The sequence below is a fragment of the Castor canadensis genome, chromosome 7 (genome assembly GCF_047511655.1).
Source record: "Castor canadensis chromosome 7, mCasCan1.hap1v2, whole genome shotgun sequence".
NCBI lineage: Eukaryota > Metazoa > Chordata > Mammalia > Rodentia > Castoridae > Castor > Castor canadensis.
This window is the reverse complement of record NC_133392.1, coordinates 26657117-26673928: the sequence shown is the minus strand read 5'-3', so window position 1 is coordinate 26673928 and position 16812 is coordinate 26657117. Positions and strand designations below refer to the sequence as shown.

Genomic DNA, 16812 nt, shown 5'->3' with positions numbered 1-16812 from the left:
CTCATGAGACAAGAATGGGTCCTGCCTCACAACCAGTTCACTCCTTTCCATTCCATGGCCACAAACTCTGCTGACCCTTGATCCTGATTCTGCCCCACCTCTGGCTCCTGCAGGACAGCTCAGGCAGCCATCACTGAGCGCCTCCTCAGCGTTTTTCTCATTGACTCTTTTTAATATTGGAGAGCTCTTGAACCCACAAACTAAGGAAATATTAAGGGTACCCACAGATATTAACTATCATTGTTTTATTGCCACCTCCATCTATCCAGCCCAATTCAGTTTCCTGTTTATGATGAATTCACCCACCCCTTTCCATGGACAAGATTTTCTGATGCTTTGCTTCCTTAGGATCACTGGGGAAGGACTGGATTTTGTGTAGAGTGCAAACAGACTCATACAACCACACTGAAAATTCCCTTTTCTTTCCACAGGGGAAAGTGGAAGTAGAAGCTGGGAAAGAAGGTATGAAGTTTGAAGCAAGCGCTTTTTCATACTATGGTGTAATGGCCCTTACCGCCTCTCCAGGTGAGTTTGCTTCTCAGCCTGTAGGGCCAGACCACATATTAAATGCTTTCTACCCTCAGTGTTCTCTCTGCCTGCCAGCTGACCTCATTTATTTGCTTTTTGAGCTTTTTATTGATGTATAGCCATACAAAGCTGTGCAAATCATAAGCATACACAAGTTTCTGCACGCTGAACGTCACTGGGTAAACCAGCACTCAGATGGAGAGACAATGTTGTCACCAACCCCGTACACCCTCCCCCACCCTGTGCTTCCTCTGAGTCACTGTGCCCCCGAAGTACCCACTATTTTCTTGAACTTTGTACAAATGGATTTACGTAGAGTGTGTTGCTGGCTTCTTCCTCTCTGTGCTATGCTGGTCACAGTCCTGTGTGGTGGTGTGTATGGTTGGACTTTGTTTCTTCTCACGACCATGAGTGAATTCGCACTTACGCATTCATCCTGTCCCCTGCTGCTGGGCATCGCGGCGGCTTCCTGTTTGGGGCTGGTGTGAACTGTGCGGCCATGAGTGCTCCCATACCTGTCTTTTGGTGGACGCGTGTGCACGTTTCCACTGAGGTGGGATTGCTGTCATGGTGTGTGCACCTTCCTCTTTAGTAGCCACTGCCTAGTGGCTCCTGAAGGCTTGTCCCAGTTACACTCCTGCCTGCTTTGTGTGCAGGTGCCGGTGCTCTCCATCCAGCCGGTGACTCTCAAATGTTAGCTTTCTGGAGTTTGCCTTGCGTGAAGGAGGTTGTCACTGCATATTTACCTCCTTAGCTAGCCAGCTGAGTTGGCTGCTAAGGCGCGGGATAGTTTTCTGAGCACAAGATTCCAAGAGACCAACGAGCTGCACCTGTCCTGGAAGGAGCGTGGATGCCCTCAGCTGGTGGGCTTGCTCCCCTTCAGGATGGGACCTGAGTGGTCCTAAAGTGTTTGCTTTACCCTGGTAGGAGCAGGTCAGGCAGGTAAATGGAGGTGCTGGAGTGCCACCTTGTGGCCAAAATACCAAAGGATATGCTGTGCTAGGAAACTTAACCAACCTCCAACCTAAAAGGAAGGCTGTCAGTCTGAAAACCAGTCTTGAAAGGAGACCTCCAGACAAGTCTGTCTTTGTGACATTGGTCTTCATCTACTGAGAGACCCAAGGATGTTAGAAAGCCAGTCAGTATTTCTTTTATATGGGGATGATTTAACCAATATATAATGTAAACCTGTTCGGAATTGTCACCATGAATTCCTATACAACAAATATATCCTAATACAAGTGAAGAAGAAAAAGAAAGAAAAAATATTCCTCTCATACATTAAGCCTCCTTTGCTCCAGATGCATCTTTTCACTGTCATGTGTAGATCTAAAAGTCCTGTGGACACAGAGTCCCCATTGTGGTCCTTCAGACCCCATTTATGTGGCAGATCTCTTGTAAATATAAAGGTGATCTTCCAGGGGCTGGTTTAAGTGTTTGCCTAGCATACATGAGTTCCTAGGTTGAATAGCCAATACCTCAAAAAAAAAAAAAAAGTGACCTTCCATTTCCACTGCTTAGTGACACTGGAGAGAGGGGCACTTCATAACCAGGCAGGAAAGTCCTGGGTCACAGTTCCCTCAGTTCCAGCATAGGCAGGTTGTGTAATGTTGAGAAGAGCCCTTAGTTTCCTCCTCATTAAAAGGACATGATAGGAGGTATGGCTCAATGGTAGAAGGCCTGGGTTCAAACCATAGTCCCACCAAGAAAAAAACAGGATATGATATGCACACTTGTAATCCCAACTACTCAGGAGGCAGAGGCAAGAGGATTGAGAGTTTGAAGCTAATCTGGGCAAAGTTAGTAAAACTCTGTCTCAACAAAATACAAACAAAAGGGCTGGGGGCATGGTTCAAGTGACAGAGCATTTGCCTACATGCAAGAGGCCCTGGGTTCAATGCTCAGAACTGCAAAAAATATCAAATATAAATAAAAATGAATATAATAATACCTCCTGTGATTATTAGGATGGTGGAATGCACTGATATACAATTGAGTTGTAACCTTTAAAACACGAGAGAAAATGAATAGCAGAAGGTGTTATCATTGTGCCTATTTTGGGCAACCCACCCCCATCAGTCCCAGGTTAGCAGAACCAGATCTGTAAGGTGGGCTCCGAAAAGAAACAAAAGTAACTTGCCCATTTTTATTGGTTACTAGTTCTTTAGACCTAAGTATTAGCCCAGCACACAGAACCAGTGTGAGCAGGAATCCCATTCAGAATGGGAAGCAGAGTGACCTTCTCTAGGAAGCCCAAGGAGCAGCACCGCCTCCTGCCAGTGAAGAAGGGACAGTTCTCTAATACTTACTCCACTTATTCCAAAGCCTGTGTTCTACTTCACTAGCTGGGCTCTCACTGAGAAGAGTAATTGCTACAGGCATTCCCAGGTAAACAAACACTTACTTCTCATTATTAGGGTTGGTTGGGGAAAACCTACAATCCTTGGTTCTCAAGACACTCCCAGAAGTATTACCTGTCCATGACTACAGCTCCTTCTCTGTGTAAGCAGGGATGAGTGTAACCTTGGTCAGCTGTTCTCAGGAAATCTGGGCATGACATTCTTTATTCACGTTGCTTGGTTTTGAGATTTGCAATCATTCCAAAGCAATTCAAAGCATCAGGTCAAAATTTCAAGACTGCGAATGCAAATGAATTGGCTAAGTAACTGCTGGTCACAGAGAGGAGCACAGTAGGTCGTGCAGTGGATGGGACTGGGGTGTGACCTGGGTCATGCTCTTTAAGCAGTTAGTAGTTGAGTTCCCCTTTTGTGTGGCCATTTGTGCCTAGTATGTTTTGGAGCTGTGAACCCCGATTGGGTACTTGTAGCTTACAAGCTTTCTAGGCTAGATATGAACACATACACGGGGCCTCTCTGACCGCAGCCTCCCCAGCTCGCCTTCCTTGAAAGCAGTGTGTGTACAGTGCGCGTTTTTATGTCGTGTCACATGGGTTTTTGCACTTCTGGGCTGGAATGTTCACCTGGATAGAACAGGTATCCGTTCCCATTCTTGAGTAGAGATTTTCTTCCTGTCTTTCGATGCAATCTCACACTGCTTTTCTCCGTTTTTCAGTTCCTTTGTCCCTGTCCCGTACCTTTGTTGTCAGCAGGACAGAGTTGTTAGCAGCAGGTTCTCCAGGTAATTCTGCATGTTTCCTTTTCCTAATTCTCCATTCCCTACCCTTGACCCCGCAGAAGCCTGGCTGGCCCCCCTCTGTTTGGACAAGGCTGGTTTCTGTTTTCCTTTGAGCCTAAAATGCTAAGGTTTTCTGACTTGAGAGCAAGCTCTCCAGAAAAGTGTAAGAGTTCAGAGGGCTGGGAAGGAATTCTGGAATAGGAACAGTGATGAAAAGAAGAGCAGGAGAAAGGCCATCACACATGGCGAGTACCCCGCCCATCCCACCTGCACCACTGACCTGGAATTCTCAGGTCAGCCAAAGGGGAGCTGCTTTGTGGTCTTAACTCCAACTGTAGCAAGTCCTGGGGTGCAGCCTTAAAACCTGAGGCTAGAACGCATTCATCTTTTTGTAGAAAGCATTTGGCCAGAAGCCTGAAGGACTATGAATTTTTCTTAGCAAGCAAGAGAGAAAAACACCTCATCCACAGGGGCCGACCATCTTCCTGCCTCTTTGGTCCTCTACCCAACATCCAGGTGAACAGGGTTATGGTCTGCTCTCATCAGACAGTGGTCCTGCTTCTTCCTGTCTCCTCTCTGTTTTGAAATTAGTGCCTGCACATTCCTGACCAGCTGCTTTATCTCCCTGCAGGAGAGTTTGGCCATACCTGGCTACTATGTACAGCCATTAAAAGGAAAGGAAAGGGCCTAATCTTTCTTTAATTAAAATTGCTGGGCTCTCGTATTGGTAGCACAATTTTATTCCATACAGCTTATATTTTTAAACCTGACTGGTTTTATAATCCAGTTTCAGCAAAACTCTACAGTGCTGGGACTTGGTGAAGAAAGCAATACTTGTCTTAGAAGGAAATTAATGTTCTCTCCAGCCTTTGCTCTTAAAGTTTGGGGCATTTAGGGGTAAGAAATTCATAGAGTTATTTGAACCAAACCAGCCAGCAGAATATATGTGTATGCACACACATACACACACACATATGTGCATGTGTATGTGTGTTTATATTTTTTTCTCCTCATTTTATTTGTTGGCATCTCCTACCTCCTTAAAGTGTCCCAGATGCTGAAGCAGATCACTTTTGGGTAAAGCCATGTCATTTGTATTTACTTTTTCCATAGAACTTAGAGATTTCTTAGCTCTGTGCACTCCTTTTGATTCAGTAATAGGAAAGAGAATTTTGTGTGTCCCAGCCTGCAGAGATTCTAGTGTTACAATAATATGATACTTTGCAAATGGGGGTTAAACTAAGTCAGGGATTTCCAGCCTCTTCTGGAAGGTACATTATAGTTCCGAGGGAGAAGGCTGGGAATGTGTCTTTACTCTGTCTTCTAATTTACTAACAAACGGGAAGGGTCCTAGTTAGGATGGACGAAATAAATAAGCCAGACAACAAGTAATAATAATGGTAATAATAATAACAACAGATAAACCAATACTGAAATAGCAGAGAAACAACACATGACCCAAGCTATGGTGTAGCTGCTCCAGCCTCTGTCTGTGTGGGGTGGGTTTTCACACGTCTCACTGCAGGTGGATGCTTTCATTACAGGTCTGCCTTGGAATTGCTGGGAGTGTATGTAATGGGGCAGAGGGACCATGTTTTATTTCTAAATACCAGTACCTCTCTGGCTCCCATGGACCTGTATTATTATTCTTACTTTAATTGTCATGACTGAACTTGAAGTGCTAGGCCATGCGCTTAAGCGAAGGGTTGTGTCCCCAGCCCAGCATGCCAGGACTGTAGAAGAGGTCCTGGTTTCTCCCGGCTGTGGCTGTGGCTGTAACATTGGGCAGTGGGCTCCTGGCAAAGCACAGACTCCATCCCACAAGAACAGAGGACAGTGGTTGCTACTAACAGGGGGCCTAGAAGTATGCAGGCCCCAACCTCCATCTGGCTGAGAAGTAGCGAGCCCTCTAGGATTCTTGCCTTCATGCCTGTCAACTTTAGCACTTAGAAGTGAACACTGGGAAGTACCCATAGAAGTGGGGAGGGGATTTGTGATTGCATCCAGAGGGGTGGTAGGGTTCCTTCAAAGAACTGTCACATCTGCCCTCATGGATGACACTGTCACCATGTGGAAAGGCTTGGTCCTGAGGGTAGGCACACTGTGGTGAATGGAAAGAAGCTAACAGGAAGAAGAGAGAATGTTAACAAGGCACATTTATTGGGTACTTGCTGGGTGTCAGGTGCTGCACACAGCACTCTGTATAGTAGCTTGAGCTCTCAGATCTTACGAGGTAGGCATATTGTTATGTACACTTTACAGATAAGGAATCTGAAGCTTAGCAAAGCTGGGTCACCTGTTCAAAGTTCTGTTCTGCTCAATATTCAACATCCATGTGCCTTGTTCTCTTAGAAGATAAGCCAAAGCAATAAGAGTAGCTGCTGCTCTGAGTTTAATTTTGACCAGCTGTGTTAAACTAGTTCATGATGTGACAATTGTAAGTTGTGGCTTGGCAACCTTGGAAGAAAATCAACTCGTCATTTTGAACAATTTGGAGTGCTGACATTTTGTTCCAAGGGTCCTATTTTAAGGCAGACATTTACCAAATGGACAGTGATGAGGATAGGCTGAGGGAGCACATGTGAGGAGAAGAGACTTCAGGAGAGTACAAGTCTCTTCACATTTTTAAGGGCTGTTTCAAATAGCACAGGGATGAGAGTTGTATGGTGGTGCTCCATAATTGAACATGAGACTAGACTGGGGAGGTAGATTTGGCCATCACAATGGACTTCCCAATAGCTGAAGGACAAGACCAATGGGCTGGCTCCTCTGTGGGAGCATCTGTCAAATGGAAGATTAGGTCCCCTCCACTCCTGTGACCTTATGAATGTTCATTGTGGCACCCAGCTAATATCTCGGCAATAGAGTTGGTTAAGCAAGCAAAAATGGAAGAAGACTTGATGGAAGGCACGTTTTATTTTTAGCAAAATTTATACTGAGCTGGGGGCATAGTTCAAGTGGAAGAGCATCTGCCTAGCAAGCAGAAGGCCCTGAGTTCAAACCTCACTACTAGAAAAAATACATATATTTAAAGCTGTAGTGAACTTCCTCTGGGAGCAAGAGCACTTAGACTCCTTTCACTGTACCTTCCTGGCAGGGTGCTCTCAGAGTCTCACCGAGAGCCCCACAGCACCTAAGACCTCTAAGCCAAGCTTCTTAAAGGCTTGGTATCCTCTAGTGTTCTTGAATTCCTGACACATCCTTAAGCTGCCTGATGAGCTTATTTTTGGGGTTGAAGACAAATGTCTGGCCGGGGGATGCAGTGTGAACAGACAGAAGTGTTTTGGTATTTTGGTTTTGCTTCTGACAAAGTCATGAAGCACCATCTTCTCATGGCCTGCCCTGGGTCCCAGCTGCTTCCCTGCCATCTTCACTGTCATCTCATGGCGCTCAATGATGTTCCTCACAGAGGTGGCTGCACAGCTGCAGATCCTTTACCATTAGACTGGGAGGACTGCATGTCACCTGTTGCTGACGAGAAGCCATCATGTGCTGAGTGGGGGACGTCCCTGCACTGCCACTATGTGGGCTAGGGCGTCGTGTATAAGCTTGTGGTAAATAGTTCTCATTTGGAAATAAAATGTTTGCTACTGGCTGTATCTTACTTCACTTGAAAGGGCTTTTCCTCCTTTTCTAGGTGAAAATAAGTCACCTCCTCGCCCCTGTGGCCTGAATCACTCAGACTCTCTCAGTCGAAGTGACCGGATTGATGCAATAACACCCACGTTGGGGAGCAGCAACAACCAGCTCAATTCTTCATTCCTGCAAGTCTACATCCCGGACTACTCGGTGCGAGCCCTTTCTGACCTGCAGTTTGTCAAGGTAGGTGGAGGGGGGATGGTGGGCTGAACCTGGCAGGCTGATTCCAACTTCACCGCAGGCTGTGGTCCTGCAGCCCATCCCCTGAGCTTTCCCTTCGTTGTTTGGCTGTCATTGGGTACCCTGCCTCCAGCTCTCATCTGTGATGCCTGCTTCATCTGCTGGACCCAGGACTCAGGCGGTGAATGTCCTTGGCTTTATCCAGTGAGCGGCTAAAGCAAATGTGGCCTTTGCAGGGAATGGGAGCCCTTTCTCAAAGGGTTTCCACAAGCCCATGACTGTTGATTCCAGGCTGGCCTGGGAAACACTGTGGTTGGAAGACTCATGGTAACTGAGGAGGCCCAGCCTCCTGAGAGGGCTAGGAGGAGCTGCCTCTTGCCTTCTGTCCTTGAGACAGGGTCTTTGCTTAGTCTGAATTAAAGATGTCCTTTGAAGAACAAGCCAGCGTTAGTTGGTGAGAACCCCTCTGTTTTCTAAATTTTGAAACAAGATTTGGAAATGGTTACATCAGCAACCGACTTGTTTGCCAGAATCAACCTTAACTTTAAAAAGTGGCTTGGTTTCTACTTAAGGGTGATTTTCCCTTGGAGAAACTGCCCTGGGCTTTTTGGGGTTCAGTGTGTAATATGTAGAGACAAGAGAACCTAGATATAAGCACTCTCTTGGTTTGTTTTCTGTGTCATCTTCCGGCCCAGATCTCCAGACAGCAATACCAAAATGCCTTGATGGCATCCCGGATGGACAAAACTCCTCAGTCTTCAGACAGTGAAAACACTAAAATTGAATTGACTCTTACGGAGCTGCATGATGGGCTGCCAGACGAGACGGCCAACTTGCTCAATGAACAGAACTGCGTAACGCACAGCAAGGCCAACCACAGCCTGCACAGCGAAGGCGCCATCTAGGAGGGCCCAGTGGGCCCTCCTCGCCCATCCCCCCATGGCCTCTGTCTGACCATTAGTGTGAGCTCGTCCGCCACGCTGCGCCCTGCAACATTCTCAGACCAAAGACTGTCCGCTTCCTGGAAGCCACGGAGGAGGATGGCGTGGGGAGGGATGGAACTAGAAATGCGACATGGACAACTGGGGCATGGCATTCAAGATCTCGGAGACAAACTTCTTCCGCCCAAATAGAATCATGTTTATTTTTTCAGCTCTACCTTTTATCATTACTCTCCTCCCTCGATTTGCATGAAGTTGAAAATTGTTGCGATTTATTTTTTCAAAAGATCATGTTTTTTAAAAGTGTCTTTTGCAGAGTTTTAAGTTGTTCTGTCTGAACTCTGCTGTGATCCCATGATGTGACCCTAACAGGATGGACTTGCCCCTCAAGTGGCCTTCCTTGGCCCTTCCCGGGACACCCTTCCTCTGTGCCCCAGTGGGTGTCGCTGTCGAACTTGATGGATGAATGAAGAAAACTGTGTCACTTCAGAACCTGCCAAGTCTGTCGTCACTGTGGGGCGTAGCCTGCAGAGGAACCTGCAGCTGCCCCTCTGCGCTCAGTGTTGTTTGGAGAATTTACTGTTAATTATGCCCCTTTCCCTCAGGAAGGTTTAACATTTGCTTGGGAATATGATTTTGCTCTCACCCTAAGGAATTTTTATCACCAAAATGAATGTTAATGAATTTTAAACCCATGGTTTATCATTGGCAAGAGCAAGTTGACTTCACCCTGACATTCCTCCGGCCTGGGGTGTCAACTCAGCCAGCCCTCCCCGACCCTAGAGCACAGAGCACTGTCCCCACGCCCCAGTCCCTGGCCCTTGCTACCCCAAGATGCTGCTATACAGATGCCAAATGGAAACCTTCCACGGGCTTCTTGGTAAACGTGGTGTGGAGGTCCTGCTCCTCCCCTTCCCAGTGGGATGTATGTAGTTATCAGAACAGGAGACGGACTCTGTACTCTAGAAGGCATTTCTAGACCCATGTTTTCAAAGGAGGGAACTTTGGGGATTGCCAGTCCCTATCCCTCCTTCCAGGGAGCCAACTGTCCCTCTTCTTCCCCTCTGTCTCTGGGCTGTGGGGCCCAGCAGTGGCAGCGTCCTCTGCCCGAAATCTGCTGTGTCTCCTGCCTTAGATGTGGTGACACCAGAGATGCTGCCTGTACAGCCAGGGTCAGTTTGGCCCCAAACAGGGATTCAGAAACCAAATGTGTGTTGTGGCCATTTCATGTGTGCGTCTGTCTTATTTAATACCAAATTCACCATGAGTAGTGAAATTCCTATCAGCACGCGTTTCTTGAGTGACTGAATGCTTAACGAGTGTCTCTGTTTTAAGTGGTAGTCAGGGGATGTATGTGTGTGTCTTGCCGGTGATGTTCATACGCTGAAGCGAATTCCTCCTGACCATGGTGTTTGGCAGGATTTATCACTACCCACTGCAGCTGGTCACTAGCAAGGAAGAGAGCATCCTACACCTGGGCCTCCCGGGTGCAGGGAGGCACTAGGGCTTGGCAGTGGTCTCCTCCCTCCTCAGGTAGGAAGTCTGCTCACGCCAGGCTGGTCTCCTCTGTGGGGGTGACATGTTGGGCTGGCCTCCTGGTGAGCAGCTTGGTGGCCCTGGAAACTTTATTTTGTAGTATGGGGCCTTGCATATGCTAGGCAAGTGCTCTACCTCTGAGCTACACCGCCCGCCCTTAAGTTTGGTGACTGTGGTGTCACATGCATTGACTCAGTGTTCCCCCGAGGTGGCAGTCCTGGAGCATCTTCCTCAGAAGTTTCAGTGGCCCCAGTAGAGAGGAACTGGCCTCACTTGGAGGAGGGTCCTGGGGGTTCTCAGAGGGCCTAGTGGCTTGGGATGGAGTGGGACCCCACACTGTGAGTAAACCCCTTTTTCAATCTCATCCATCCAAGTTAAAAAGTGTATTTGCTAAGAGGAATCTGGCTGATCACAACCCTAGCTTGATGAGTGCGTAAAAATGAGAGCTCCCTGTAACCGGCCCTGAAACCCGGGCCTGTCCAGGGCAGGAGTCTCTCCCCCAAGCAGCTATTGCCCAGCCCAGAGATGCTTGCCTTCACTGAGGGAGCCAGGTGGCTGAGCTGAGCTGAGGTTCTCTGGCCTCCAGGCACTGCCCTGTCAGCCTCTCAGGCCCAGGGCCACTGTCCGCACTGCTGTCCTGGGTGGCCTTGCTGGAAGGAGCCTCTAGAATGAGTTGAATGTTGGTCTTTTTCAGAGTCCCACTGCTCCTTCAGGGATCCTAGAGATCTGTAGAGGCTGAGAAGTACAGAGCACCAGCTGGTGTTTCTGTGACATCAGGAGAAATGGAATTCCTTGATGCTGTCCTGCCTGCTTCGTGTCATGACTTCTTGCAGAATATTCTCTTACAAAGAGAATGGTGGCGGGGAGGCTCTACAGTGGGGCTTAGAGCGACACGGTTCCTTTTCTAGGCCTCAATTTGCCTTTGTAAATGGACCCCTCAAACAGCCGGAGGAGAAACACTGGCTTCTCGGCATTGGAAGGAGAATGGCCTTGGCTAGGACAGCCTGGGCTGTTCGAGGCTGTAGAGCCCATGTGTTGGGCCAGGAGAGACCAGTGGGTAGTTAAAATTTCAGTGTGCAGAGACTCCTCCCTAGCAGCTCTGGCCAGTTTGTCCTCTCCCAGGCTGCTGTCTGATTAAGGAAGGGAGGGAGGGAGGGAGGGAGGGCGATGGGTGGGCCAGGTGCAGGCTCCCAAGCTCTGGTACTGCTGGAGTGGCCTGCTTTCTCCGTAGTGGCACCCTGGCCGTGTGGGAAGGGAGCAGCCATTCAGCATCCCGCAGGCTCCACTGGACCCCGGTATCTGAACAAACGTTCCTAGGCGGATACTTCACCTTCTCTAAATGAGGGCCTTTTTCGTACTGCCTTAGAGCTCTCCTTGCGCTGCTCTGTTCTGAATTCATCAGGCAAGTCCCAAATTGTACATTTAAACTCTCGAGAAATAGAACCCTAAGATTGTACATGGATATTGGGGTGCTAATCAACTAGCTTAAAGCTTGGTTCTTAAGTATTTTGAACTTGAAAGAGTGCCACCTATAATTCTCTCCCCCTCTCCTCCCCTCTTGTCCTGCAAGAGCCCAGTGCCCTGTGGGCACAATTAGCTTCCCCAAGTGGGGGGCGCTGGGTGGCATATCACTTTTTAATGTTAGCTCAAGGAACTTGTGCAGATGTTGAACGCAGAACTTAACACTGACATGGAACAGACTGTGAATAGATTTACCTTGATATCCCCAGTTCTGTACAACTAAAGGACCAGCTTTTCCAAGTCTAGGAAAACAGTGATGAACACAAATGCATTTTCCTTAGGAAGTGGAACGACAGAATTTTGAGTTAGGGACCATCAACCTCTGCCCTCAAGGTTTTCAGGTTGAGGAGCAGGCTGACTGAGCCTATGTCCTGCTGGTGAAAAACACACAACCACCTCTGGCCTCTTCTGAAGGCCACCAGGGATCTGTGCCATCTTTGCTGTGCAGGGAGGGGGTGGGGAGGGCATGCTGCGTGACTTCCTTGGCTGCTGCAGAAAGGTGCTTACCTTGTTCCCTGAAACTCCAAGAACAGGCTAGGGAGGGCTTGCTTTGCACACTGCCCTGTTTAACCTATGCTTCCTGGTGGCATGGGCAGTGGCCACAACTCTCTCTGCTCGGATCCCAGACAGGCTTTTCTTTTGAAGGGTTGAGGAGAAAATGAGGAGCTCCCTCCTTGAGGAAACAGGCTCATGGAATATGGTCCCTCCCTGGGCCATGTTTACTTCCACTCTTGGCTGTGGGTTAGTGAGGGCTTCTGTGCAGCAAGGGTGATTGTATGAGTTGTAGGGTAACCCAAAATTAGGAGGAATGTAGAGTTGACTATGAAGATGATTTGGGGATTCAGACTGTTCTGGTACAAATTTATCAGTGAGCAGCCTATTCAGTGAATGGCTATACCTCAGGGCTATTTCTCTATTTCTTTTGTGTTTGCGTAGGTCAATAGGAGAGCTGAGATCAGAGACTTCTAGACTGAGGTTCATCTGCCTCCAGTTGAGGGATGAGTTTTACACCAAGGGCAAGTCTGCCAAGAGCCCTGTCCTAAGGTTGTGACGTGCTTTCTGCCTCTTTCTTTCTTATCTGAAGACTACTCCACAGTCCCCGGTCAGCCCTAAGACAGGAGGAAGAGATGGCAGTTCATAGCAACTGCAAAGTAGGAGCAGCCATCCTCTTGCCAGCTTGCACTGGGGACCTATGCTTCTTAGACTCCCATGGTTGGCTTCACTCAAGTAACCCTCCACCATGTGCTAGAACCACTGACATCAAATTAACTAGAATTGTTTTAAATGTCTCTTGATGGCAAATACCAGGTGGTACTTTAAGCAAGATGGAAGTGAAGGTTCTTATGGCAAATGAGTGCTAGGTGTTTGTATGTGAAGGGTGTTCTTGTTTTTGCAGTACTGGGGATTGAACCTAGGGCCTTGTGCATACTAGGCAAGCGCTCTACCACTTGAGCCACACCCCTGCCCTGCGACGGTTTATATGTTCACAGATCCAACACTTAAGTAATACAGACTTGAATACATAATGTTTTCAGGACTTAATACCTGTTGAGACCATATACAAATTGGAAGAATCAAGGTAGTGTTTTGCCCCCACTTTGGAAGAGTACCTTCTGCTCCCACGTCTGGTCCACGTGGCTTTGCTCAGGGGGTCACATTCCTCCAGACTCACCCTGAAGAGATCAAAGGGCGCGCTTGGGTGCACGCTCTTGGTTGGCGACTCAGGTCCCTTGAGTATAAAAGCTGGGGTTCCAGGCTCCCAGAGCAGAGAGGACTGGGGAAGAATGGGGTCTTTGGATTCTCCCCAGGGAGGCCCAGCCTAGTTTGATTACTCCCCACATCTGAAGTCCACTGTGAAGGTAGAGTGTTTTGATCCATTGACTTTTCTTGTTTTTGCAGTCCTTTAAAATCCACAGATGTATATGCTTTGTTTTATATTATTTATTATGTACATATGCCTCTACTGTTAGTACATCCTCTGTGACTACAAGATGTTTTGAAGCCCCTCATCCACGGGGCCTAGGGTTCTGTTGTCCTTTTTTGGGTGAGAGGCCAGTGGTGGTTGGGTTTGTTTGTTCTTAAATGTTGCTGCTCGTACTCTGGCCTTAGCATCCCCAGCCCTATTATTGCCCTTCTCCCCACTCCTGACGGCCAGTGTCTGGGAGGAAGGCAGAGGCAGGTCTCCTACCTTGTGCTTGGGCCTCTCAAGTCCCTCCATGAAGTACTACAGAGGTAGTTTCTTGGTGGCTGGGTCTTTTCCCCTATGCAGTGGTACATTATGGCTGTGAGACCACAGCCTCCTTCCTACCCCACTCCCAAACCAAGTCAGTTGCCTGACCCCTCTACTTCTGACCTTGGACTGCAGAATCTGTCTCGACCATGGAAGCTGCCTGCTCATCTGGGCTCTTCATATGCCTTTCTTTGGTGTTAAGGCCCAGCGCCAACATTGCCTTGGCCCTCGAGTAAGCCCTTGCTTTGTGTGTGTCTTTCATCCTCCTTGGCCCTTCCTCACTGTATCATGGTGTACATTTCATGCATTAAGCAGTGAAGTTTTCTGAATACAGTATTCAGAGCTGTGTAAAGCTAAATAAGCACAAGTCAAGTGTATAGGTTTCATCAGCTGATTGTCATAATGAATGCGTTTTATAATTCAAATGATGATGTAGATTTACAATCTCTCATATTTATTTTGTACCAATTTATTTGTAAATCTTGTGATTGTTTTAAAAAAAGGTTTTATTTCTATTATTCTATTTAGATAAATGATTTTCTGTTCACCCTTCTAGCAGATGTGTGTTGCCTGTTTCCCTTTTCATCTATGCAACACCAACCATGTTGTGTTACTCAACTTTCGTCCCAAGCCCAACTGCATGGCTTTTCAAGTGGGAAAGCCAGTACTAGAGCTCAGCATGGCAATGCAGCAGGGCACATCCTCTGGACAGACACTGCAAGTCTTGTGTTAACAGAGAGGTGGGAGTAAGTTCAGTATCTTGGAGATACAGCCTGGTGCAGCAGGTTCAGGGGTAGGGGTTGGGGGTTTTCTCAACAAGGATTGCTCCCCATCAGTTACTCTCTAGAAAAGGACAAAAGTATCCATGAACTTACTCCAGGTATTGGCTGCTCAGCCTCTAACACAGAGTTCAGTTGGTCAAATGGCCAGACTGGGTTTTCCATTCTTGGGCAAAAACAAAGACTTCATAAAAGCCTTTCAATTAGCTCTTGAAGATGAGAATGTTAGTGCAGATCCTATTCTGTGCTAAGCCTGCAAGGTCAGACAGGTGTGAGTGGGTCGCCCTCAATTTACACACACTTTTGGTACACTTAGGGGAGACATGTTAGATGCACTTTAGGCCTTGGGTTCCCTATATCCCCTAATAATCCAGTGTGTATGGTCCTCAACCTCCTCCATCACATCTTCTTTCATGCCTCCCTCACTCAAGACCTGAAGTATTTTCTAGTCTCTTCAGGGCCCCTCTGTAATCCATTCCTAGACTGCATCTTTCTGGTGTCCTTTCTTCCCCCTCTACTCTTAAGTGTTTATTTTACATTTTGAAGAGGAGCACGCCCTGAGAACTGAGCTGCTTGACTGGTTCCTTGTAATCTCCATTACAGTTACTTAACCATGACATGTACAGTCTATTTTTACTTATACTTGTCATGTGGCCGGGAACATTTCTGTAAAGAGCAGTTGATAGGCTGGTTTTGAGACACTACCTGACCTAACCACACACACTGCCCAGTCACTAACCCATTTCCTAAAAGAATGAGGTGTATCTATATTCCACCAAGATGCTGTCTTCTTGGGAGCCTGCTTGTTTTTCCCAGGAGCAGGCACAAAACAAAAGCAGGGCAGGGGGGGGAGGAAATAACCCAAGCATTTACACCCAGCTGATCACTTTAGTGTCCTTCTAGACTCACTTCATCTAGGTAAGTCCTGAGTTCAACTCTGAAAATGCCCAAGGAAAATGGAGACAGTTTTTCCTACTGTGAAGAATCTGTCTAAGCTTTCTCTCAGAACCCTTGGAGTGTACACTTCTCAGTTCCTTACTCAGCTTGATTGTGATAGGCTCTGGGGTTTCTATTTTAAATAAACAGTGCTCCCTCCCAGAACCTCTTCTCAACTTCAGTGCTTCTAAGGAAACAAATACTGATCAGAAGGTCTTGTAGAGAAAGTGGCTGAATGAGCTTTTCATGGCCTGGAACTGATTTCTGGAAATTTATTTTATGCTCTTTTAAGGTAATTAAATGTAATAGGACATTCCTTATTAAAGCCAAAAAATTGAATTAGATGGCTAATAAACTCATTTTCTTTGTAAGATTGCCTCTTTTTCCTTCCAAGGGCCTCATGTCTATGCACATACTTTTAATAAGTTCTATGATAAAGGGATGATTATAGAGCCCCTTGTCACTGTAACTTTCTGGTGACAATGCTGTCTTCCCTGGTAGATGATTATGGAGTCCAAGGATGCAAGTTTTTAAGGGGGAATGAGTTGCCAGGCTTCTTTGTCAAAGTGCTTTTCTTGCTAGGGCATTAGTGATTCTTATGTGTTCAAACAGTAGGCTAATAACTGGACAGAAAGTTTTTAATTGAGCCATAGTTCTTCTACACCATTGACTTACGAGCAAGGGGTCAAAAAATGAAGTTATTTTCTTCAAAATACCCACATTCACAAGTCAAAGGTTGTGTCTGGTGAGAACCTTCTCTCGAGAAAGATTGGACATTTAATAAATATTTTTCATTGTGGGGAGGTTTGCTTGACAAATCCTCTAAGTATCTCAGGAACTTGTGAGACTTGGAAGGATCATTGCTGTCTTCCATGGGAAGAACGTGCACTCTGCTTGTTTGTGTGGGAAGGTTTATTTCACCCCAGACTCTTTCAGGCTTCATGTTCAGCCTTTGGGAAGAGCTGATCGTTTTACCTAATTTAATTCACAAAGCAATCTAGCTCATTCACTCTTCCTCTAGTAATAAAAATGGAACCAAGTTTTCTTATTTTGTGTGGACACAAAAAAAGCCAGACTCAAAACTGGTTGTTTTGCTTTAAATTAAAAAATACAGATTATTTGGATATGCAGTATGTAAGTCAGCAAGTTGAGATGAAATGTTCTGAATTGATTGGGGAGTACTTTTTTGCATGAAAACTCTACAAAGGAACTTAAACTACTGTATATCTAAGTCATGCTTTGCTTCACAATGGTACTGCATTCTGTGTTTGTACTTACACAAACTAGGGGGATACAAAAGCATTAGACCATATAATCTTAAGGAACCATTGTTGTGTAAGCAGTCTGTTGTTGACTGAAATATTGTTAATGTGGCACATGGAAGTAT

At 46.7% G+C, this 16812-nt stretch overlaps 1 protein-coding gene across 2 annotated transcripts in view; it reads left to right on the top strand.

The window, feature by feature from the left end:
* Cnnm2 (cyclin and CBS domain divalent metal cation transport mediator 2) overlaps nucleotides 1–11109 on the top strand; it is a 130245-nt gene extending 119136 nt beyond the window's left edge. The window contains exons 5-8 of one of the 2 annotated variants that reach the window (XM_020165975.2): nucleotides 432–525; nucleotides 3601–3666; nucleotides 7301–7485; nucleotides 8178–11109. In XM_020165975.2, coding sequence (XP_020021564.2) covers nucleotides 432–525; nucleotides 3601–3666; nucleotides 7301–7485; nucleotides 8178–8387 — 555 coding nt within the window. In that variant the 3' untranslated portion in view covers nucleotides 8388–11109. The remainder of the gene's footprint in view (nucleotides 1–431; nucleotides 526–3600; nucleotides 3667–7300; nucleotides 7486–8177) is intronic. The other variant, XM_074078390.1, reaches the window with a different exon arrangement.
* Nucleotides 11110–16812: the final 5703 nt, after the last annotated feature.